This window comes from Protomyctophum bolini (genome assembly GCF_963924005.1).
Source record: "Protomyctophum bolini genome assembly, chromosome: 10".
Taxonomy (NCBI): Eukaryota; Metazoa; Chordata; class Actinopteri; order Myctophiformes; family Myctophidae; genus Protomyctophum; species Protomyctophum bolini.
In genome coordinates this window covers 23616277-23642692 of record NC_137871.1, presented here as the reverse complement: position 1 = coordinate 23642692, position 26416 = coordinate 23616277, and the positions used below count along the sequence as shown (strand labels likewise).

The 26416-nt window shown below is 41.8% G+C and overlaps 1 protein-coding gene across 1 annotated transcript; it reads left to right on the top strand.

Annotated features, from left to right (window-relative positions):
- The first annotated feature begins 357 nt into the window (after positions 1 to 357).
- Positions 358 to 25410, top strand: LOC308322411 (alpha-1A adrenergic receptor-like). Its single transcript, XM_080773666.1, has 2 exons — positions 358 to 1602; positions 23742 to 25410. Exons 1-2 carry the CDS (start codon positions 588 to 590, stop codon positions 24272 to 24274), a joined length of 1548 nt encoding a protein of 515 aa, XP_080629792.1. The 5' UTR covers positions 358 to 587; the 3' UTR covers positions 24275 to 25410.
- The last annotated feature ends 1006 nt before the right edge of the window (positions 25411 to 26416 follow it).

Genomic DNA, 26416 nt, shown 5'->3' with positions numbered 1-26416 from the left:
GTGCATGTGCGTAGCCTACTGCGTAAAGAGCAAGAAGGCGACAGTTAAAGAGGATATTGAGGTACACATAATTGGATGCATTTTGTGGTGCCACGTGTTTTTGGTTATAAAGGACGTTGCGTGCGTCATACAGTACTCGAGTATCTTTGTTTTGCCTAAAGTTATGTTCGTTCGTCTATTCAAATTGGAAATAAAAGCTCCTGTGTGGTGAGGTGACTGACTGACTGATGAGAGGCACATGCTGTCTCCACAGGAGGCGACTGCTGCTACTGTATGCTACCCCCCTCCGTGCTCTAGTGAGCCCTGCTTCATTCAGGGAGAGAGGAGCGACAGAGCAGGACTACAGCACGCACGACTATTATTATGGAGAGCTGCCCAATTAAATGTTTTTCAGTGGTTTTATAAATGCTATAAAAAGTATAATTAGCCTACGCACTGCTTTGGACAATTCGTTTGTTAACTTGCAAGGGCACAAATGGCTAATGCCATTTAGGCAACATCAGCGTTTATTTTTGTCATGCTGTTTTGTGCGTTACAGTCACAATTGGTGATCTGAGTTACTGCTATGGAGGACCACTCGAGTCAACATGAATCTGAGCATTGACGATGCGACAAACTCGTGGACAAACGGCTCCTCGGAACTTGACTATGGAAAAGTGGGCATCACGTCGCCGCCGCCGCCGCAGCAGCAGCCCGTTAACTTTTCCAGCAACTCCACCACGGGCAACCAAACGGACTTGGTCCTGGGCTCCGAAGTGGATCTCACCCGAGCCATCCCGCTCGCCCTGGTTCTGGGCGCCCTAGTCGTGTTCGCCATCGTGGGCAACATCCTCGTCATCCTGTCGGTCGTGTGCAACAGGCAGCTGCGCACCCCGACCAACTACTTCATCATCAACCTGGCCATCGCCGACCTGCTGCTGGGCACCTTGGTGCTCCCCGTGTCCGCCACGCTGGAGATCCTGGACTACTGGGTGTTCGGCCAAGTCTTCTGCGACATCTGGGCGGCGGTGGACGTGCTGTGCTGCACCGCGTCCATCATGAGCCTGTGCGTAATCTCCATCGACCGCTACATCGGCGTGAGCCACCCGCTCCAGTACCCGGGCATCGTGACGGAGCGCCGCGCGCTGCTCGCCATGCTGGGCGTGTGGGCGCTGTCCATGGTCGTGTCCGTGGGCCCGCTGTTCGGCTGGAAGCAGCCGCCGTCCGCGGACGACACGGAGTGCAACATCACAGAGGAGCCCTTCTACGCGCTCTTCTCCTCCATCAGCTCATTCTACATACCGCTGTTCGTCATACTGGCCATGTACTGCCGCGTGTACATCGTGGCCAAGCGCACCACCAAGAACCTGGAGGCCGGCATGTTGCAGGAGAGGATGAACTCCGGCGGCGAGGCGATGGCGCTCCGGATACACAAGGGGTCCCACGCCGCCGAGCCGTCCGGGTCCGGCCCCGGTGGCAAGACCCGCGGGAGCCAGGCGCGAAGCTCCCTCGCCATGAAACTGCTGAAATTCTCCCAGGAGAAAAAAGCCGCAAAAACTTTGGGAGTTGTGGTCGGCATGTTTACGCTCTGCTGGCTGCCGTTCTTCCTCGCCTTACCCATAGGTAGGTTCAACATGTCCATGCAGTTGTCTAGTCACTTTATATTTAAAGGCTTAAGACTACATTGATATACCATTTAATGTCTATTTATTAATCCTAATCCCTATAGGCCTATAGCCTATAGAGGCAGAGAGATAGAAAATTGCAATCTACAATTAAAACAAATCTAATCAATATAAAACTGTGTTTAAACACCTGCCAAAATAATCTGCAATATATTCAATTAGTTAATGACTTGGGCAGGATGGATAATTATGTCGCATATAAGCACTTGTTCTTGTTGGCTTCTGCTTCTGGCACACAAGCCTATTATAAATCAAATCTATATAACTGGCACAGGGACAAGCTCTTGCTCTGAGTTGTCATTTGTGCAAATACAGTTGGCAGACATGTACACTTGTGTCTTGTGTCTAAAGTCTGCATATAGTGTACATTAGTACATATGGCAAAATTGGTTTGTGTGCAGCTCTAGCAGGCACTCAAACTTGTTTTTGATGAGCCAGACCAAATGGATTAGATCTTTAACTCTTGAGAGCGTAAAATGAAACCAAATAGTATATTATATATATCCTATATAAGAAGTACACAATTAGTTATTTTGATCGTTTGCCTCTAATCTCTCCTATGGTACCAAGTTCTACCAACATCAACACAGCATGGAATTGTGGACAAAATCATTATACAACGAAATATTCTACGTTTTGGGTCTGAGAGGCAAAATATCAAATGGTGGTCCGTGCCTCAAATGCTGAATATGGGCCTTGATATGAAAGGTGTTGAAAACCACTGGTTTAGACTTTAGACAAGGCTCTGAACTTGAGGCTAGTGTCACTCCGTCACGGCTGTTTAGGGAACGACAGAGGGAGGTTAAACAATATACTGTAGTGAAATGCTCATGCTGTGGTTCATGTTGTGATGAAGGGGTTAGGGGGAAAAAACTTGCAGTTTCATGTATTGACTTTGTTCAGATCAAAGAGTGTTGTTTGTCCCTCAAGGCCTCGTGCAGTATAGGGCTGCATGGGGAGTGAGACCACAGACCACAGACTGTGGTCTCTGGCAGCTCTGAGCGCTGCGTGTGTGTGTGTGTGTGTGTGTGTGTGTGTGTGTGTGTGTGTGTGTGTGTGTGTGTGTTCACAAATCTATCTGGGTTGTAATTTAACCACTTTATGCCTATGTAGTCTAGTACTTTGCTGACCGAATATTTGTCTTTCTCCCCCAAAACAGTAGATATGGTCACAATGCATTCATTCTGCATGCATAGGCTACTGTAGAAATACTGTGTGTGTGTGTGTGTGTGTGTGTGTGTGTGTGTGTGTGTGTGTGTGTGTGTGTGTGTGTACGTGCGCGCTTGGCGTGCATGTGCAAATGTGTGTGTTATTCTTTTAAGTCCCAGATAATAAAATGGAGCCCAAATCCTTGTTTTCCAAGGGTCTCTGCTTAGGTGCAGGTACACAATGGAGTTATTAAGCCACATTAGTGCCTATAGAGTAAAGTGAATTAAGAGAAGCTGTGAAAACAAGCCCTCCCCTGAGGCACTGTAACTAGCCCCTGCCTCCTGCAGTCCTCTTCCCTTCTGTCTTAAAGAAAGAAGAAGAAGGAAAATAAAAATCACACCCGTGTGAAGTGAGGGGCACTCTTATCATCGTACATCAACATAGACTGTGATTAGCCTATTTGCTCAGACAAATTCTCCTTTCATTGTCATTGGCAAATGTGACACGAGTTAGGACAAAGAGCTGTATATAGGAGGGGCTAGCGCCCCTCAAAACATGAATGACGTCATAACTGCCAAGTGTAGTAAGCTCTTGTAGTGCCCCTATCCTACCCTGGTGACAGAACAAGAGGTGCTACACCTATAATTCCAGTCCAGTAACGGTTACCTTTGAATAACTCACCACAAGAGTTAATATTGGGTTGAACAGTATTGACCGTATTGTATTGCCTCAGCAAAAGCAGTCAATAAACACAATAACAAAATATAGTCTACAGTTTCAGCGATGCAGTAAGAAAAATAATAAAGAGAGCTCTTAAGCCCAAACCACACCAAAGGGTCGGGTTGGGACAAAACAGTTTTAAGGTAAACTACCTTAAAAACTGTTTTGTCCCAACAGTTGATTGAATACTTTGTTAATAAAGTATTCAATCAATCAAGTTGCTGAATATAAAACTCTGTAAACAAAGCAGGCAAAGTGCTCTTAATAAAGTATTCAATCAAATAAAAAAGTGCTGAATTCTCTGTAGGCAAACAAAAAGAGTAGAATAGAAAAATGAGCACTCTCAGTCTAAAAATTCAGTTTACCGGGTGCACGGCTCACGAATAATCACTGTAATAGAGAGATAGCCAGCACTCCGAAGTCCATTTAAGGTACATTTAATCCATTGTGCAGCACGGTCAGACAAAACACGGACGCGTTTCGGCATCAAGCCTTCCTCAGCGTGTATACAAACAAAGTGGCAAGTGCTGATATAAAATGTGTCATTGACTCATTTTCTGTAAACAAACAGCAGCAAAATATTACCATTTTGTCTTTAAACAGAGGATAACAGCAATAATAAAGTAAACTCAATTAAATAAAAGTGCATTCTTTGAACACTGCACATTGTCTTTGTGGTCTATAGAGTAACTCTGTAGCATGATGTCAAATTCTGTTTATTCAAAGCAAGGAAAGTTAAATGACCATTTTGTCTAGTTTAAACCAAGGATGTAGAAGCATAATAAAGTATACTCAATTAAAGAAAAGTGCATTCCGTGAACACTGCACATTGTATTTGTGGTCTACATACACAACTTTGTTGCATGGAGTCAAATTCACAGTTTGTTCAAAGTTAGGAAAGTTATAGCAGGTCCAGGTGCTCTGGTGTGACTGGGTAAGGGCAGTCGCTTGCTGTGTAGGTCTACAGACAGGACTCTTGCACAGTTTTACATACAGTAGGCATCTATGGAACCTTTACTCTTCTTGTGACTGCATACATTGATTAAAAAATGAAACATTTGTCAAGCTACTGTATATTATATATGTAACAAATCGGTATCGGTATTAAACTCAAATATTGTATGTATTATGTATTCATGCATATTTCATTTGACAAACATGCTATTCATTTCATGTTTTGATTCTATAATCTTGCACGCAGGTATAGACGTGATGTCTTGACTTTAATATGCAGGGCTGCCGGCTAAAGCCTGCATGGTTTATATGTACTGTGCTCGGTTCTGGTCTAGAGCCCACCTACTATCCGGTAATTACACAGACACCGTACACACACGTAGTGTTTCCGCCCCAGACCGGATCAGCAACTTGCTAGGTGAATTGATCCTGTTCCTGGTCACAAGTTTGAGCCGAACGCAAACGAAAATAAAAGCCTGGGTAGCGAGGCTAGGTGACGAGAAGTTAATCAGTCTGCTACCGGTCCAGCAAGCAAGCTCACAAGCGAACGTACCGAGGCGAGTTTTCGTCCGGTTCTGAAACACCAACGTGATTTCTCCTCAGATGGAACAGAAGTCCTCACAAGTATGTTTTGCTTTCCTGTAGCTCCAGACAGTTAGCTCATAACATTAGCTGCTGTTGTCAGTCACTCCATACTGCAGCGTTGCTAACCTTGCTTCACCACTCACTCAGTTTCCACCTCTACGGCGTTGCCGTCTGGGTTGAGACTTCCGCGTTAGGCAGCCAATCGTGACTAGGTCGCTACTACACAAGTGGCTACACGAGTAGTCTCGGTCCCAGCCTTACTCATCTACGAAGATAAAAGCCTGGTCACAACCTAAGGCAGAGACGGTATCGGCGGAAGTGTCAGGCCGGAACATCCGACAGATGTATTTCCCCCAAATACGATATTTCTATATCACAAACTGATTTGTAAGTAGTAGCCTTGCCGAGCCATGAGGCCCATAGGGCAGGAGCCTATCTCCTATTTCTGTAGCGTGAGGCAGCATGATGTACAAGTACACCCCCTGGACATGACGCTAGTATGTCGCAGGGACTTACCCCCAATCCAACCCTTGATGCTGAGTGTCAAGCAGAGAGGCATTGGGTCCCATTTCAGAGTATGGGGCCTCCTGGTGACACCAACAGGCTCATGTGAAACATGTGGGGCAGAGGTTCTGCTCTGGCATCCAGGGAGTGTGTGCACAGTTTAACTGCAATCAAGCCAACGGTGCCAGAGATTATAGCTGTACACAAACAGAATTACGGACACACGGACGGACAGACAGACACGGTGTACAACATGGTCACGGAGACAATGATGTTAGACTAAAAGGGGAGTGCTGTAGAAACTATTAAAAAAGGAGGAGAAAAACGTCCGTATTTGGCAGCCACAAACAGAAAGGCCTTAAGGTTTGATTTACTGTAAAAAAAAAAAAAGAACAGCACGCCTTCAGTTTTCTGGGAGTTTGTTCCAACTTCCAGATATGTACTGTAGTAGTGCATAAAAACTGAAAGTTACTTCTCCCTGTTTATTACGGACTCTGGATTCAGAAAGCTGACCTGAGACGGCCTGAAAAGGCTGTTGCATGGTGTGGCACAAGATCAACAGAATTATAAAAGTCTGCACTTTTAAACTCAAGGAAGGCTTATAAAGCTAACGCCAGGTATGAGGCCAGCATTGATGTCCACACACTGTATAAAAGCGCAAAATTGAAAAAAAGAGTGGTTGTTTCGGTTCTCACCCAAACCTTTCTTTTTAAAACTTTTGCACATAAGTCATTTTTAATTACTAAATAGATGTATGCCTCCCAAGAGCATAAGCCTCTTCACAGTTCTTTCAGAAATTGATTATTTTATGGATTCTTTTCAGAAATGCATTTTTCAATGCTTTATCATTATTATTTTTTAATGTTTTTTGGACAGACAGTGATTCTGAATCTGGTAGGTTTCTTTACAACATTCATATAAATGGTAAATGGTGCATTTATATAGCACCTTTATCCAAGGCGCTTTACAGAGATTGTGCATTATCCGATGCCAGAGGAAACCATGCAACCTGCACATCGGGAGCAATCAGGGGTTCAGAGTCTCAGGGACACTTCGACACTATCTCTAGGGGAGCCCGGGTTTGAACTGGTAACCTTGCGGTTCCCATCCGGTCACTCTACCCCTGAGCCAGCCACTGCCGCCCACATCATATATCATGTGGTCACCTCTCCTCGCTACTGGTGTGCGTGTGCGATACTGCCAGCATTGTTTTCCTGAATCTGGTAGTAACAAGACTAGATGTTGCAGAGAGAGAGAGATACAATACAACCCATACATAATTTAACCATAGGTGATTCTGGTACAAGCGGAGCCACGATTAATTATGGTGATGCTGGATGCATGTATGCCACTGCTACCACCCTATAGACAGCAGGCTATTAGACACTGCCTACTGTACCATCGAGCCTGCATGCTGCGTTCACACTGGCAAAAGATTCAAGATTCAAAGGTGCTCTGAGTTTCCTGCTGTTTTCACTGTTTTGCCTGTTTTCATTACAGCTCAGAAAGACTTCCAAACCCTAGAGAAAGCTCCAGACAACAGAAAATCCACTGAATGTTCAAAGTTTTTTTTAATGTAATTGAGGTCATAAAACCTAAAGGAAAAACGAAAGATTTATATAAATGAGAATTAAAAACCTTTAAAAGAGAGAGAGAGAGAGAGAGAGAGAATGCTGATCATACCATTATAGGACGTGGGGCGGCTCGCCGGAATCTAACTAAAGTTTTCAACTTTTCAAATGAATGTATAGTAGAGTGAAAGTAAAATACTTGCCTATAGTGTAGTAAAAGTACTGAAAATGTGACACTCAAGTAAAGTGCAAATACCTCAACTTAAGTAAAAGTACTTTTGTTACTTTCCACCACTGCACTTCTCTGATTTATATATCATGTCAAAATAAGCGAGTAGTTACTTTCCACCACTGCACGTGCACTTATCTGATTTATATATCATGTCGAAAGCATCACAAGCTGGCCTTAGCCAGGTCAGATCCCACCAGAGCCTCTATAAAGCAGAGCGTACATCATGTCAAACGGAGGTGCCAATCAAGCACAGCTGACTTCATTCAAGCGTAGCGTTAGTTCATTGCGGCACAGAGGGCAGATGGTTTATATGTGTGTACAATACATGGTTCCCCCTCATTCATTCCCCCTAGTGATCTATACTGCTTTAAATCCGCTGCCTCTCTAGGCCACGCCCTCATTCCCACAGAGCAATTCAGGCGGCTACTTAAGCAGCTTCAACTCACTTCTCTTTCTCTATGCTGAGCCGCCAAGCAGCTCGTGCGGCGCCTGCGTGAAAATTTCCCCCACCTCCCCGGCCTCCTCCCTGTAGTTCTTAGTCCAGGGGTTATGGGATATTATTGTATTGTTTGTGATTGTGTTCAATCATGTTTCATTGTGTTGAACAATGATTGTGTCATTACTGTGTATTGTTCATGGATTATTGTATCTTTGGCTCTGCTCTGGGGGGTTGTTGATATCAGAGCTGTGTCTTGGTGCACAGTTAATCGGAGATATCAATGTGATATCAGACCTGTGTCTCGGTACGCAGATCATCTGATATCACATGAGCAGAGCCACACCGCCATACTAACATGCAATAAATGGTCTATGGTCAATCTGAGCCGAAGTGTCTCAATGAACTATAATTAATTGTGCAAAACTAATGCTTGGAATGGATTCAGAATCATGAAGGCTTATGGAGGCTTATGGAGAAGCAATCAAGCTGAATTGAATGGTCACTTGTTCAGTAGGCCAGGGGTCGGCAACTGATTCTAGCCTCGGGCCAATTTCTTTCCAGAACTTTATTTGGGGGGCCGACTGCAGCGCCGACCGAAGCTTGGCGGCGCGAAATATTTTGAACGTCAATTTAGAGGAATATCTCAATTTAAATTCACATTAAAGACATGCCAGCTTCTCTCCCTGTCAGAATCATTGTGCTCTCCCTCTGCTGTAATCTGAATAGTGATTGGCATTGGGGTAATGTTGGTTGGCACAGTTCGGTCACCACCACCACACACCCAGAGAGGCAGAGAATGGATCAGAAACAAGCTGCGCATATGTGGCATAATCAACTGTAGACGAGTATATATATTTTTAGACTGTCTTGCAAGTAAATTCACTCTATGGGAGCCAACCCAAGGCAAACCCAGGAGGGGAAAGAAGCGCACCGCCTACGTAGAGGCACTGCAGCCCAACAGCTTAGCTGACAACACTTTAGTCTGGAGGTCAAGAATCTGATGATAGATAGGAAAGTGTGGAGGGCAGCGATCCAGGAGTCCGAGTTGGTGTTGGCTAGACCTCACTCTCGCAGTAAGTAACAAGTAGACCTATGCCTACATTTGTGATACAGATACCGAATCAAAATATAAGGTAATAAGTGGCATAATAAACTGCAAACGAGTTGTTGTCATGCCCATTGTGTTATATGTTACAAGGCTGCATTCTGTCGTGCGTGCCAAGCGGTCATTTTATTTCCCACCACGGAGTAACCTCGCATTCAAGTCAAGACAGGCAGTGTCGGTAGGCCAATCAGAGGCAGGCGGGGCGTTACCATGCATGCCTATGCTTGGACGCAAACTAGATTCACACATTGACTCCCACTGTAACAATGGAATGCGGATGTGCTCATTCTATCTCAATGGGATAGTTCCAATGTTTGATACTATAGCGGAGGCACCCACTTTGCGGTGAGATCAAAGCGTGTCGCCACTCTCTTACTATTCCACTCGGGCTAAACCTAGCCAAAAACGAAACCTACGTATCCCAGGGGTTAACTGGGGACAGGGTGGAACTCCACACTCTATAGTAGGGAGGATTTTCAAAAATATATATTTATATTATTATTGTATTTGAATTAAGTGAAATCAATGAAGGTCACATTATGCATAGTTTTACTGATTTTAGGGTAATGTTAGTTAGGGTTATGTTTACTAGATTTAGGTATAGTTTCACTGAGGTTAGGTTACTAGGTTAGGGTCAGCTATTTAAAATGGTCTTCTTTCTCTCAACTTCAGTCTATGTTCCTATGGCTTATTTTGCATATTGTTCTTATTATCGCTTATTGCTTTCCTGCTTTGCCACGTGGCAAGAATGTTTTGAATGGCTGATTGTTTTCCCAAGTATCACATTATGTAAACATTACTTAGATTAAATTAGGTCTAGAAACAAGTCTAATGTAGACATTTCCCCCAAAGAAACGGCTTATGTTTCCCCAGCAAATAAACGTTTCAGTCTCACTAAATTGTTTTAGTCAAAATAAACATAATGGAACATCTTCGTTACTTTGATATCAGGAATTCACCCACATTCGCACATTCATCAGCCAAATTAGAATTGCAGGAATTCCTTATTATCAAATGAGTTAAATCACTATCTATTTGAATTCATGCATTCTAATAGATCCTTTGAGTTCACAGTCACACATCTCACTTGAATAAATCATTAGTCTTCAGGGGATAATTGCTTTATATCACAATTACCGCGGGCACTTTAACACCCAAAAGCACAGCTATGTTAATGACCCATGAAGAAGCTCTGAGTTATCGACCCGTGCAGGCAGCATGCACCGAATGTGACACAATATTCCAGCCCGTGCCTTTAAGTGTTTTACAAAGCTTTGTGCGTGCGTGCACAAGTATGTGTGTTTGCAAGTGCTGCATGCATTGCATGTGTATGCAGTGCTGCAAATGTGCAATATACCTATGCATAATGTTATTTGTGCGTTTATGCTAATTACTGTGTGTATGTGCTACATGTATATGCCCGTTTCTGTGTGTGTGTGTGTGTGTGTGTGTGTGTGTGTGTGTGTGTGTGTGTGTGTGTGTGTGTGCGTCTGTGCGTGTTCGTGTCTGCGTGTTTGTGAGACTGCTGGCCACTGTGCTCTCAGGGTAATTGAAATGGTGTTTGGGAAGGAAGAATAATGAGCGTGTTAAGTGTCAAAGCATTGGTGGAGAAAGGAGACAGCAGAGGCTGTGATGAAGAGTCCATAGGGCAGAAAGGAGACAGCAGAGGCTGTGATGAAGAGTCCATAGGGCAGAAAGGAGACAGCAGAGGCTGTGATGAAGAGTCCATAGGGCAGAAAGGAGACAGCAGAGGCTGTGATGAAGAGTCCATAGGGCAACAGTCAGTGCCATAACGCTATCCCCCTTGAGACACCGAGCTCTAGAAATAGCGTCAGTGGCGCGGTTTCATTTGGAAGCAATCGGCCGGAGCAATAACACTTCATGTCATATTATATCAAGAAACTTTAACCCGTTTAGACCGGAGGACGCATCTGTGTTACCTTTAAAGCTTTTAACCACCTTAACCATTATTTTAAACTTTAGCCGTTGTAAAAAGAGCAGATCTACAAGCTCATAGCACAGCACCGAGAACCAAGCTACGAGCTTGTAGATCTGCACAAAAACATTTCATGAAAACGTATGCAAATCTTTGAATATATATTCTTTCACAGTGAACGTTTTTTAACTCAAATCTTTGCTTCTGGGGGGTCCCTGGTACAACATATGTTCAGATGGGGGTCTCAGGCCAAATACATATTCTGTGGGTCCTTGACATGAAAAAGGTGCACCATGCAGTGCACCACTGATAGATTTAGAAGACATTTTGGAGAATCAGTTCTCAGGTTTTAACGGATTAATCATATTTATGGAACATGTGATACGATAGGATGTGCGGGGGATCTTTTGGAGAGTGCGTGTGTGTGTTTATGTGGCTCAGCATCACTTGTTATCATCTTTGACAATAACAGGATGTCTTGCTGCAGTAACGTGTCCCATTGTTTCGCAGTGAGATGCGTGAGCTCTCAGGAAAAGGAGGTGCAAGCACTGCTCTTTGTAGACATGATAGAATGGCATGATGTGGATAACGCCACTATCCACATGCCATTGTCTGGAGGCTGGCTTCCGCGCAGGGTATAGATCGACTTTCAGCATAAACACACTTAAAACATGTCATGTTTAACAAAAACAAAACACTCAAAGATGCAGGCTCCTTTTGGGAGAACAAAAAAAAACATTGCATGGATGCACCTGGGACGTATCCTCAGTGATGTATCCCAAGGTCCTCAGGGTTTTGGGTCTCACAACATCATACGCTGCACTCGGGTGACCCAGCTGGGGTGATCAAGTCCTGCGTTATTTTCAGATGGGGGTCCGCGGCCAAATAATTCTGGGGGTCCTTGACTTGGAATCTTTGAGAACCATTGACATAAATGGGTTTTTCAGAAAATTGTCAGGATTTGTAAGGGTTAAACTGTACTTGGTGTGTTCTTTTTCAGCCTAGAAGTACACAGTCTCTTCACCAGAAATAGCACAAAAATACAAGCTCACAATGCATCACATTGTGACGCGTTGTGAGCTTGTAGATTGGCTATATTTGGACGCCGCCCCCCCCCAGAATAGGAATGTTGAGATTGAAGTGCATGGTTAAACGCCAAGTATAAAAGTTATTTTCAGCCTGTCCTAATGGAAACAGTTATTCTTTCCAGTTTTCCTTGTGTCATACTATATCGTAGGGGGGAAGATTTACATATTTACCTACCGTTAATGTCAAGGCAGACAGGGAACCCAGATGCAGACAAGGAAAAGTGGTATGATGCAAAAAATCCAGAGTATGTATTCACTCCAAAACACAGATGTTCTTCCAAACGTTCAAGGCAAAAAAAGATATAGTCCCATTTTCCAAAGCAGAAAATATAGGTCTTCAGTTGGAGCTGCATGGAGAGGTGGTCAGGCTGGCAGGCAGGCACTAGTACAAAAGCACAGAGGTGTGCACTGGCCGAAGAGGAACTATCACTGAGCACTGCGTGCTGTCACACAGCCAGGTATAAGTAGCCAACCAGGTGATTGGCAGATGGGGACCAGCCAGGTAATCGCCAGGACACACCTCCCCACAGGTAGAATGCAGTTCCAACCTAAAGGACATAGAAATAAAAAGTTAGAACAGACAGACATTCAAGCTGCCATGACAGTTAATGACAAAATGTGCTAGAAAGTAACAATTTAACCCAATCTTTGTCGGAACCTGGAATATCTCGGGCTTATTGCTTAAACGCTCCTTTGCCAGACCTGAGAAATCGCTGTTTTCTTTAATGTCTCTTAATCCAGAATTAATAGTATTTTATTTACAGTACTTTTTCATTTTCAATTCCAATTTAGCAAAAATAGCTGATCTAAAGCTCAAAACATGTCGCAGTGCAACACGTTTTGAGCTTGTAGATCGGCTATTTTTACTACGACAGTAATATGCCATGTGGCCTCCTGGAATGAGGGTCGAAATATAGTGGCCCTCTGGATCGTCAAAGTTGCCCACCACTGGTTTAGAGTAATCAGCCACTGGCCCAGCTTTTCACTTTAGTTCCATACCATGCACAGCTGAACTGCCCCTGACATAAGTCGTACAGCTCCTCGGGTGCCCATATGCAGTGGTTCCCAAAGTGGGGTCCGGAGACCCCTAGGGGTCCTTGAGGGAGTTCCAGGGGGTCCCCAGCTAAATAATAATTAGGAACCAAATGGACCCTTATGGGTCTGTAACTCTGTAAAGTCCATTTGGTTCCATTTGTACACTCTCAGAGTTAAATTAACTTTGATTTTACAATATACATTGGGGTCCCAGAGATAGAAATGCAATTAAATAGGGGGCCGTAGCCTAATTCAGTGTCAAACCGGGGACCCTAGACGTAAATATCTTCTCTTATCCTTGGCATATACTTTCAAATGGGGGGTCCACAGGCTAATGAGTATCATTTTGGGGTTCTTGACATGAAAACGTTTGGGAACCACTGTCCTAATGGATAAAGTGTATCTTCGAATAGTAGTACATTCTGTACACATTCATCACAATGACAAGTAGGGCCTGTCCCACTCCCAAGCCAACGAGAGGCACCGTGAGAAGGCCAGTGAGTATTGGAATCTTCACAAGCTCTATTTTTCACTGGCACAGGACCGGCGTCACCATCCTCCTTCCACAGGCAGCCACCACTGTTCTTGGGAGTGATCAAGGTTCAAGGTTGGCTTTATTTGCCTCCCTAAGGAGAAATTGAGTCACAGCTGCATACACATTCACAGAAGGAAAATAAAAGTAAAAACACCATCCCTTTCCCTCTAATTCCTATGATGGTTATGCTGTAGGATAGCTATAATACAGTGCTTTTCAACCCTTTTCATATCAAGGCCCATTCAGCATTTGAGTCACGGACGGACCACCTTTTGATGTGATCACAGGTCAGCTCCATATGGAGATCTAAGGGTTTGAGGTTGGAGGTCAGATGTAGAGTTGCTGGCCGGCTCCCGTGGCACGTGTCACGTGGCATAAATAAATAAAGTCGGGCAATTACAATTACTAAACGCTTTTAAAGTTTTGATAACCCAAACAAACAAATGAAAAGGCTACCTATTCTGTCTAAACAAAACAGATGGTGGATATCACCTCTTACCCAATGTACTAACAATCTATGAACCCATGCGTGTTGGTACCCACAAAAGGATAAAAAAAAAGGACAGACAACCTAGACTGAGTTTGGCACCGATCAAACTACGACAAATATAACAATATGTCAAACAGCAATGTGTGAGGTCAAATGCCAGATAGTGCAACAGAAAAACAGGTGCAGCTTAAAATGTGGTGCGGGAGCCAGGTGATTGGTGTACTAGGAGGGGAGGAGCTGATAGTCCGGCGAAGATTGAAGGATGGACGGGGCCAGTCACACAAAAACACGTGCATTTCTTGAAAGGCATTCTCCGGCGAAGCCTCACAGCATTCTCATCTTGTCTGTCAGCTACTACTACCCACAGTAAGCCACCAATGTGAGCATGCACTGATATTCCGTTGGGACGTCGCCACCCTGCGAGACAGGGTGGTGACATACAGTATGCATACATGTGCACCAATCATGGGGCCTTTCGGCAACAACATTGGCATTTTTTACCCGAATGCCTACAGCTGCAGCTTACTTGGAATGCACAGTGGTAGAGTAGCCTGTTTATATTACAACTAGAGGCTTGAACCTCTGATGGCATAATGAGAGGAAATGTGTGTGTGTGTGTGTGTGTGTGTGTGTGTGTGTGTGTGTGTGTGTGTGTGTGTGTGTGTGTGTGTGTGTGTGTGTGTGTGTGTGTGTGTGTGTGTGCGTGCGTGCGTGCGTGCGTGCGTGCGTGTGTGTGTGTGTGTGTGCGTGTGTGTTTTTCTGATGTGACGCTGGAGTAATAGATCTTTGCATGCAAGTGTGTTGGCCTTGTGTCTGACACATGAATGGGTTTCCTCTTTAGGGGCTGGTATTTTCACATGCTATTTCCACTCGTAGACAGCCATTTAAATGAGATTACATAACCACAAGAGTTACTGTACGTCTGATCTGAATGGGATTGCGTGGGGTGGCATTACTGGCATTAAAGCTGAGTTATTCCGTCATAATATCTTTCTGCTTTCTGTCGTTATTTTTGTTATTCGACTGCATTTATATGTTAATTTTATTTATAGCAGACACTTGCAGTTTGGGCAACTCGAAAGCAAACTCCACATGCCCCAACATTTTATTTACCTGCCATAGTGTCAACCCCTGTGTCAGATCGGCGTGAATTCCATTTGTGTCCGAGCATAGGCATGGTAACGCCCCGCCTGCCTGCGATTGGCCTACCGACACTGTCCTCTGAGGTGGATATGCTGGATGCCTGGAAGAGGCAAACTAATATTGTTTATGCCGTTTGCTTTGATGGAATAATTGATTGAACATGCACGCCATAATATGATTTGATTTTAGTGTGTTCTAAAATAAAGTGTTTGTGCTGTGTATTTTTGTTTGTATGTGTAAACTTGAAACATTATTGTACTATGAAAAGGTCTATTTTCCCTTCATCTTTATCCTTTTTAGTGTAATAGTATTAGTTTACTATGATTAGATTAATACACGATAATCAACACTATCAAAGCAAACGGCATAAACAATAAGTTTGCCTCTTCTACAAAAATAAAACGTACAAGTTAGTTACAAGGCTCATGTTGCACGTGTCAAGCTGTTATTCTCTTGTAGAGTAACCTGCATCTTGGAGGACAGTCAAGACGGGCAGTGTCAGTAGACCAATCACAGGCAAATCTTTGAATATATATTCTTTTACACATACAAACGTTTTTAACTCAAATCTTTGCTTCTGGGGGGTCAGATGGGGGTCTGCGGCCAAATTCAGATAATTCTGGGGGTCCTTGCCATAAAAAGGTTTGAGAACCACTGACATAGAAACATACGTTTTTTTCAGAAAACTGTCGGATTTAAAAGACATTTGTAATCTCTGGCCAAGATTATGTCTGCCTGTCAGCAGCTAATCTTGGACAGATTGAAACTTTGGATACACCTCTGTTCTTAATTGTGTGTGATATGTGCAGTTAAAGCACCATTCTGTCGTGTGTGTGATATGTGCAGTCAAAGCGCCATTCTGTCGCAGGTAGTTACGAGTAGTTGCATGTTGCAAGGAGTTGCATGGTGTGGTTTGGGGGGTGCATAGTGCATACGTTGGATAGACTAACGGTTTGACAGGTATTAGTTCGACATCATCGTCTCTCCCGACATGAGCATTCTGTACAACTAACCTGTGGCCAGGTTAACCTAATCTATGACAGACCGGCGATCTCTCGGGATTCATGCTTGCAACCTCCTTTGCCAACAGGATATATCTCAGGTTTGTTTAATGTCATTTAATCCAGAATTAATATTATTATATTGACCGTTTTTTGGCATCCATCGTTAGCCTCCGGTGGCTCCCATGGTGTGTAGTTAAAATCTCGTGCACGAGCATGAACGCGATCTAAAGTATTTTAGGGCTCACATGTTTAGAGCTTAATAATAATTAATTTGAGGTTGCGCTATGCATAATTATAGTTCAAGCTGCAGATCATGGCCGTGAGTCAATGAGAGACTATGTCAACAGAAATTCTTAAAGTAGCATACATGTGCATGGAAGAATATTATTTAATATCAAAACTAGACTTAATTTTAGTTAATGAAGTAACTCACCAATCTACTATTCTTTAATCTTTACTGTGTAAGACAATGCAACCTATCTCAAACCCTCACCCTGAACCTAACCTCCCACGGGGCAGCACACCTAAACCTAACCTTAACCCATGTCTAACCAATGTCTAGTCTAAACTAAGTATGCACCCCCAATATTGTTAAAATATAAAACAATTAGATAAGCCTACATTACACAGTAATTCTCTTTCCCATTCCATGTCATTTTCCTTTCCTTTTCTGCAGCTGCAGAGTTATTGCTGTTTTATTGAATATGTGGAAGTCATTGTATGAATGTATTATTGACTCTTGCTCAATGGAAGGGAAAGGGAAGTTTGCTGAATCTGCAGATTGTTTGTCCAATAATCCATAGTAGTTAACTTCAATTGTTTGCTTCTGTTTTATTACAGTATATCCACCATTGTGTATGCCTGGCTGCCCCTGAGATTTATGTCACTGAAAAGTGAAATAAATAGATTTTGAAAAGAAAGATAGTTGCCGGTTAACCACTTAAGCCCAATTTATACTTTGTATGACTGTGTCACGTGAAAATAGCCAATATAGTGGATGTAACAGCTCACTTGTGTTACAATTAGACCAGCTGTGAGCTCTATGAACTGCTACTTACACAATTACACATTTTTTTAATGCTCCTATGCTCCTATTTGAATTTGAAAGTGGTTAACTTTCAAAAAGAAATTCCTCAAAGTATTTCTAGACAGATGCTTTGCTGATCCTGAAGGAGCTATGAAGGGTATAGTCTCCATGGCTACATGTCATGTGTGTTTTCCACATGAATGCCGGTGAGCATGAAGGGCTTTCATCTACCGTAATGCTTCATTAGTTCAGGTAGGAGAAGTGTGGCTAAACAGAAGCACTATAGGGATATGCTCAACATGTGTGAGTGAATGCACTCACGCATGCATGCACACACACCGGGCATGCACACACACACACACACACACACACACACACACACACACACACACACACACACACACACACACACAACACATATATCCTGGCTTTCACAACACCCTGTTTTCATTCCAGACGCATATCTTCTTCACTCCACTCATTAGCTGGGACTGAGGTTCCCTCTCACTTGACAGGCTTGACCTGCGGGCTTCTTGGTGGGAGACGAACGCACTGGTTTAATCTATAAGAATGTTTTTAATTATATAAAAATAAACATCTGGCAGCCCTCGTCACCGGCGGGTATAGTGTTGGAAAAAGTACTCAATTGTTTTGAATGTCCCATTTCAAGTTTTCAAATGTATTATAGAGATGACTTCCGCACACCCAGTTTAATGTTACAGCAGGTGCGTATAGGTCCTGGCAGAGCAGCAAACGTTTGGAGAAGGAGGAGAAACCCACACACCACCTTGCTGGTTCAAGAGTTTTATTTTTAAATAAGAGTCATGGTCTCTCCTCCTTCTCCAAAAGTTTTCAAATGTAAAATAATCTTTTTAAAATCACCGATCTACAACATCACCATGCTTCTCAATGTGACACATTGTGATCTTGTAGATCGGCTATTTAAAAATGTATATAGGGCTGAAGTGGTTAATATAGGTTTTGTAATAATAATAAAAATCTACAAAGTAACTTACTGAAGTTTTCTAATAAATGTTGTGGAGTAATATATATTTGGATCCGAGATGTAGAAGTTAAAGTATTGGAAATTGGAAAATACTCAAGTAAAGTAAAGTATTTCTTTACACCACTGGGTATAGGATCTAGGCCCCATCCTTTTTTACCTCTCTACAACAAATCTCTATGCCGAAAATATCCCAGCTATAAGCTTATAACGCGTCACATTGTGGACTGAATCAGCTATTGTCACTGAAAGCTATTTGAATTGAATGTTTGCCTATTTTCATTGAACGCTCGCCTTTTACGATATCCCTAATGACATTGGGGTTCATGTGGTTAATGGCCCAGTGTGGGCTTGTCCTGAACATATAAATTAGGGTTATGTGTTCGTTCTTAGGGAATTAATTTAGCTAATAGTTATTTAACTACTTTATTAACTTCCTTCTTACAAAAAAAAGTAACAAAACAAATCTAACCAAAGCTTACCTATATAAACAGGCAACATGTTTCTGTCATATCACCCCCCCCCCCCCCAACACACACACACACACACACACACACACACACACGCGTGTGTATATCTATTATACGTCCGAGCATAGACATGGTAACGCCCCACCTGCCTCTGATTGGCCTACCGACACTGCCCGTCTAGCCCCCATGGTCTCACCAGACTGTCCTCCGAGGGGAAACAATACAGTAAGGATGGCAGAATGGCAGCTTGGCACGCGCCACAGTAACTTTTATTTTTGTAGAAGAGGCAAACTAATATTGTTTATGCCGTTTGCTTTGATTGAATGATTGATTGAACACGTACACACACACACACACACACACACACACACACACACACACACACACACACACACACACACACACACACACACACACACACACACACACACACAAATCTGTAACAGCACATGTGCAACCAACCTGATAAATGACACTTCAACTGAACGTTTTAGTTAGTTTATTTCGCACAATAAAAACAGTACAAAAAGGTAACAATCAATAAAAGAAGTGTGTGCAGGTGAGAAAAGAAACCCAGGGAGGGCTTATAAGTGGTTCTCACCAAAGTTAATATACAATTTAAACAAATAGTAATATACAAATATTAAGACAAAGTAATCAAACATAGGTATGGAAAATAACAAAAACAAAAACAAGAAATACATTATTTACACTTGTGAAGTGTGTGTGCCTGTGTGTGCGTGCGTGCGTGCGTGTATGCGCTACATTATGTTAAATTGGAGAGGGTAACTTCAAGAGGCTGGCCCTCAATCTATGTTTAAAGTTACAGAGTGAAGATGCGGAGTTGGCAATAAGTATGTGTGAATTCCAGAGTAAAGAACCTCTGACTTTTATGGAGAACTGGCTAAGAGTGGTACGGCTGAAGGGAGGATGAATATTGTCAGATTGTCTAGTATTATAATCATGAACCTGAGAGTTGGTCTTAAAATATTCTTTGAAAGTTGTAGGAAGCATATTTGGAAGGTAAGTGCATTTATATATGAAAGAACAGGATTGTACAATGTTAATGTCATAGATAGACAGTACATTTAGATTTTTAAACAAAGGAGCAGATGGAGCCAAATAGTGAGAAGAGGTAGCTATTCTTACAAATTTCTTTTGAATAATTAATAATTTTTGTAGATTGGATGGATATGTACTTGCCCAAACAGTATTGCAATAAATGAGATAAGGATAAATCAAACTGTAATAGAGGGTTAAAAGGCAAGCCTGATGAACCAGGCCCCTAATTCTTCTGATGATACCAAATGATCTTGAAACTTTGTTGGTTACTGTATGTATGTGTTCTTTCCAAGACAATTTTTCATCCACCAGGATTCCTAGGAACTTGGTGGATGAAACTTGACTCATTTCAATCCCACCAATAGAGATCTTAGCTCTATGATGACAGTATTTTTTGTTTTTGCTCACAAAAACTATAAAATTAGATTTATTTACATTTAGGGATAACTTATTTGCAAGAAACCATTCGGATAGCATAGCTATGCCAGAATTGGCCTCCTTTATGAGAGATTCAAAATTCTTGTGAGTTAAAATCAAATTAGTATCATCAGCAAACAGAATTGGGGTAAAAGATGAGGATACAGCAGCCAGGTCATTGATGTAAACAATAAATAATAAAGGTCCAAGAATAGACCCCTGAGGGACCCCACAAGACAACTTGACTTTGGATGAAGAACAACCATTGGCATATACATATTGTTCACGGTTGGAAACATAACTATTCAGCCATTGTAGTGTTCTATCATGAAATCCATATTTATGTAGTTTATCAAGTAATATAGTATAATCAACAGTATCAAAAGCCTTAGAAAGATCTAGGAATATGCCGAGAGCAAATTCATTGTTATTAATGGCTGAATAGATTTTGTCAACCAGCTGCAAAAGGGCCATATCGGTGGAATGACGTTTCCTAAAACCATACTAATGCTCATATAAGATATTGTGTTCATTTAAATGGTTAAACATTCTATTGTAGACCAGTTTCTCCAAAATTTTCGAAAAACATGGTAACACTGATATTGGTCGATAATTATTAAAAAGTCTTGGGTCTCCAGATTTATGTAAAGGAATAACTTTGGCTATTTTTAATTCATTTGGAACCTCCCCCGATTGCAGTGATAGGTTGAGAATGTGGGTAATTGGTTTACTAATAAAAGAAGATACTGGTTTAATCAATGATGCGCTTATATCATCATGACCAGCTGCTGATATCTTCAAGTTGGCAATTAATTCCAAAACTTCTGTTTCATTAGTGTCTTCAAATTTCAAGAGAGTAGGGAAGTTACCCTTAATGTAATCTAAATGATTACTATTGGGTTTTCCCATATCCTTGGACAGAGAAGAACCTACATTTGCAAAAAACATATTGAATTCATTTGCTATTACAACAGGATCATTTAGCATATTTTCACCATCCTTGAACTGAGATGGGAGGGGTACAGTAGACTTTTTTTTGTTGAGAAGTTCGTTAATAGTTCTCCAAGTGGACTTGATGTCTGATGATTCTCTGAATTTGTTAGAAAAATACTTTTTCTTGGATATCCTCAGTAGATGATTAAATTTATTTTTATATTTTTTATAAATTGCAGAGTTAAGTGGAGTGGGATTTGTAAGAAAATTTTTATATAGTTTATTTTTTAGAATAGAGGATTTTTGGAGACCTCTTGTAAACCATGGTTTCCAAAGACCTTCACCAGCTTTCTTCCTGGATTTAACCAAAGGAAAGCAGCGATGAAAGACAGAAGTCAACAAATTAATGAATGTTTGATAAGCAAGATGGACATCAGAGTACTGATAAACATCATCCCAGGAAATATTACGAATCAAACTCCCAAACCTCTCCCTATTCCTAGTGTTAAAAACTCGAAATGTATCACTGTTATTTTTTCTCTCATGTTCACTTTTAAATGGCAAGGACAGGAAGAAAACAGGGAAGTGGTCTGATATATCGGTCAACAGTATACCTGATTGAGCTACATTGTTCAAAGAATTTGTGAATATGTTATCGATAAGAGTAGCAGAAGAACTGGTCACTCTTGTTGGTCTGTAGATCACAGGATAAAAATAGTTAGAGTACATGGTATTTAGGAAATCAGCAGTTGATGCATTATCCTTTTTAAATAAGTCAATGTTATAATCTCCTAATAGGAAACATAACTTATTTTCTTTATTTATTAAGTCTAGTGTTAATGTCAGAATATCATTAAAGGTTTTTATATCGGTATCGGGGGGTCTATAGATGCACCCCACAATAACGTTCTTGCCATTAAAAGATGAACATGAAGGAATTTCAACAAAAACAGATTCAACATCGGATGAATGATGCTCAAAAGAAAGATCATCCCTAACATAAAACTGAAACCCGTTATGCACATACATTGACACACCACCTCCCACTCTCTCTGATCTAAAGGAGTGAACAGCATTATATGAAGACATATCATAAAGTGTTTTGGTTGATTCTGAAAGCCATGTTTCTGAAAGAGCAATGATTGAAAATTCATTATTCATTGAGGATAGATAACTTGAGAGATGATCATACTTATTGGGGCTATTTAGGCTCTGTACATTCAGGTGAAAAGTAGAAAACAGATGTGAGTGCAGGGAGTTGGTACTCTCATATAATTTGTTAAATGTTCCCACATTGAAATAATCGCTAGTGATTTCTTCGTTTGCATATTTGAGGCAATTAAGGTCAGGATCAATGCATGTGTTATATTTATTATTAGCATCCGTTTCAATAAGATTGAAAATCTTATTACAAAAGTTATTAAAAGGATCTACAGTATTGGGCTCACTTGATACAGTTACAGGTTCTGCAGAAGTTGGAAGTTCGAATTCGGAATTACTTAGACCAGAGGGGTCAGAAAGAGTGATATTAACCAAATGTGTATCAACCATAACAGTTAAAAGAAATAAAACTTTGGCAATAGATATATACCCAGGTTAGCCAGCCATTGGCTCAACTGGTCTCGTCTGCAACGTTTGTATTGATTGCAACGGGCCTAGGGGGGTGGGAAATCAGCTGATCATATTTGAGATATGCAAAGTTCCCTTTATTTCGTTCTTCACGAAGAAGGGGAAGTAATTCTTTCCGTTTTAGTCTGACTTTTTCAGAAAAATCCTCATTGATGAAGATCTTAGAACCTTTGAGTTTTTTGCCCCTTTTCATAAGGGGCAAAAAATCATAACGTAACGAGATAACGAGATCATAACGTATCTCTTCCAAATCAATGGCACAAGTTAATGAACATCAACTTAAGTAACCAGACTTAGTTATATTGTAAAATACTGCCATCTACTTGGCAAAATGTATCCTGCTGCAGTGCTGACTGTGTTGATTTTGTCAGCGAATTTTAGTTTTAGTCATTATAGTCTCTTGAATAGTTTTCATTTTGTTTTTGTCACATTTTAGTCACCTGGAATGTTAGTCTAGTTTTAGTCGACTAAATATCATAAGATTTTAGTCAATTCAATCTATAGTTGATTTAGTCGACTAAAATGTATTTTGGCGGGCCTTGATGCTGTCGTAATGGCTGATTTTACACTTGCTGAAAATAGGCGATCTAGTGAGCTTGTAGGCTAGATCGCCTATTTTCAGCATGTAACCTGAATTTGTCGACGAAATTGTCTATATATTTAGTGTTAGTCATCATAGCTTAGTTTTCATTTAGTTTGTCAGTGAAAAAAGGTATAGTCTACGAACATTTCTCGTCATAGTATTAGTCGACGAAATCAACACTGCTTAGACAGAACAATATTCGTCACAGAAATGCTCAACTTGAAGGTTATTCGTAGAAACCAACCATCTGCTGGTAGTCCAAGTCTGGCAGTGTGCCGCGGGTTCGACTGCCGATCCTGACGGCCTTTATTGCATGTCACCCCCCCCCATCTCTCTCCTCATTTCCTGTCAGCCTACTGTCTGTCCCTCTATAAAAAATAATATAAAAATACAAAGAATCTTCAAAAAAAAGAAGCCAACCATCCACATTGACCAAATTTGTGTTCCCTCTCTCTCTTTCCAGGGTCTTTCAACAAGAACCTGCGTCCCCCGGAGTCCCTCTTCAAGGTGATCTTCTGGCTGGGTTACTTCAACAGCTGCATGAACCCAATCGTATATCCCTTATGCAGCCGCGAGTTCAAGATGGCCTTCATCCGCATCCTCCGGTGCCAGTGGCGCAAACGGAAGCGCCCCAAGTTTCGGGCGTACAACTACCGCTCCACCAACTTCAACTCCTCCGTGAACTCCCGCAGACTCTCGGCCGAGCAAAACAACTCCAGTTGCCCGAACGGCAGCCAGCGTACGCTGCCCTCCTCGGCCAGCCCCAGCCCGCGCAACCTGAACAAGGGCAACACCGCCACCACCCCAACTCCGGCCACCCCCAGCCTCTTGCCCGGCAGCCCCACAGACAGTCGGCCGAGAGGGGAGCCGAGTGGGGCCTCTGTGGGGGTCGGCCCCTCCAAGGAATCTACTGGCGATGTGTTTTGTTTCCGGCTTCAAACCGGAGGAAGGGAAGTCTCAGACAAAGTAATTTCCATTCCAGAGGACCAGGTGTAACTATCTGTATGATATTTGGCTTAGGCTAATAATTCATTCCCTGTGGGGGACTTGAATAACCAGCAGAGTGCTATTCCACGCAGTGCCATCCTCCGTGTTACTGAAACTGTGTTGAGTGCTCAAATGGAACCAATTTTCTTTCCACTCTCCGAGTTCAATGAACACTGAGGATTTTACTGTGCACCAGAGAGATGACATTTATACTGTAGGATTACATGCCAGTCATGTACTATTTTACACACAAGTGGTTTTAAGTTCATTCCCATCAACCTTCATCAGAAAATGAATCATAATGTCATTGCCATTGATGGTTCACATGACGTTATTGAGTATAGGTTATTATTGCTGCTGTGTCAGAAGTGTTTTTTGGTCTGTGTTGCTGTACATGTCATCATGTGTCGTGACAGCCATGGTGAAATGGTGCAATGTGAAACATACTGTATGGAGGCAGGAGGGTGGTAGAGACAGGGTATATCGATTGTGATTGCTCACACTGTACTGTTATGGATTGGAAAGTGGCCAATGCATGTGGGTGTGTATGAAAAAGCAACATAGGAAATTTATATTTATATGCATTTATTTTACCATTGCCAACCATACAGTATATATATATATTGGCAATGGCAAAATAAATGCACCCAACACAATCTTTCCACTCCGTTTCCAATTTCCCTTGGAAATTGAATTCATGTCTCTTTTAGCTGTGTGACTGATGTACAAGAGTAAGGGAAGCTGACTTATGTGATCCGTGTAACAAGCCAATGATCGACTTTCTGTTACTATCACTTGATATCCTTATGGCTTATGGTATATCGTGAACTATAACCAGGTTTATCTCTTGTGTGCACAGTAATCGTCTTCTTTATAATGCTTGACATCTTTAACCACATGAACCCTGGCGACACTATTCTGGGCAAAAATATACGAAAATATAGGTGAACATTGGGTGAAAATAGCTTATCGACAAGCTCACGCTGCGTTGCAATGTGGAGTGAGCTGGTAGATCGGCTACCGTATATCTGCTATTTGATGCACAAGAAGTATAATGTAGGGGTTTAAGTGGTTTAAGAGAGGTGTAAAGATAAGTTATCACTATGGGATAAAGTTGTGACACTTAAATAAATATAAAATGTCAACATCTGCATCTTTCACGTCATTCCAGCTAGGTGCAATACGAAAAATACATTTTGAGTTGGTATATTAATGGATGTACTGTCAAGATAAAGATCTCAATCTCTCGTTCACACTTGTGACTGTCACCACAAAATACCACCCGAGAGGATAGGATATCCTGTTTGAAATAGAGGCCGTCCGATATGGATTTTTCAAGGGCAAAACTGATATTTTGAGGACAGGATCGAAGGCCCATGGGCTGACATATCAACCCATTTCATCTCTCTTTCTTGAAGATTCCAATATTCATAATTAATGAAGCCAACTGTACCATAACAGGGACCTGATTCCACTGTCTGCGCACGTGCCTTTGATTATAGTCAGGCATGTCTATTGTTTAGCATTTTAACATTTCAAGCTCTCTAAGCACTCTTTACTGACTGTTTAAGAGAAATATTTATATTTCAAAAGTATGAAAGCAATTTTAATTACTCCGGATAGTTAGTGTGGTTATTAACAATGTTAATTTTGAAACAAGCAAAAACTTCACAATTTATTTTATAAATCTGCCATCCCAGGATAGCTACCGATCACAATGTTGTACATAATACTGTATATCGGTCAATCCGATATGTCAGACTACCTCTGGTTTGAAGGGTTGATGTGAACATGAATCTCTGGGTTAAAATCCTTTAAAACCGGGAAAGCAGCTGTGTCATTTTAGATTTTTTCGTTGGCTATTCAAAAATAGCGGTTCTACAAGCTCACTTTGTTCCATGCTGTATCCCTGTACTTTTGCTCTTTGAAAAATCTTGAAAGTGTGAGAGCTATACTGACTGATTTAGAAGGCATTTGCAGAATACAGCGAGATGATACAGCACTATATGGTTTACACTACAGCCTACTACAGACAAGAGAGAACTGATCAGAGAGTTTCCTAAACAGTGCCATTTGTTGGTCACGGACAAAACTGTATGGGACACACACACAAACACACACACACACACACACACACACACACACACACAC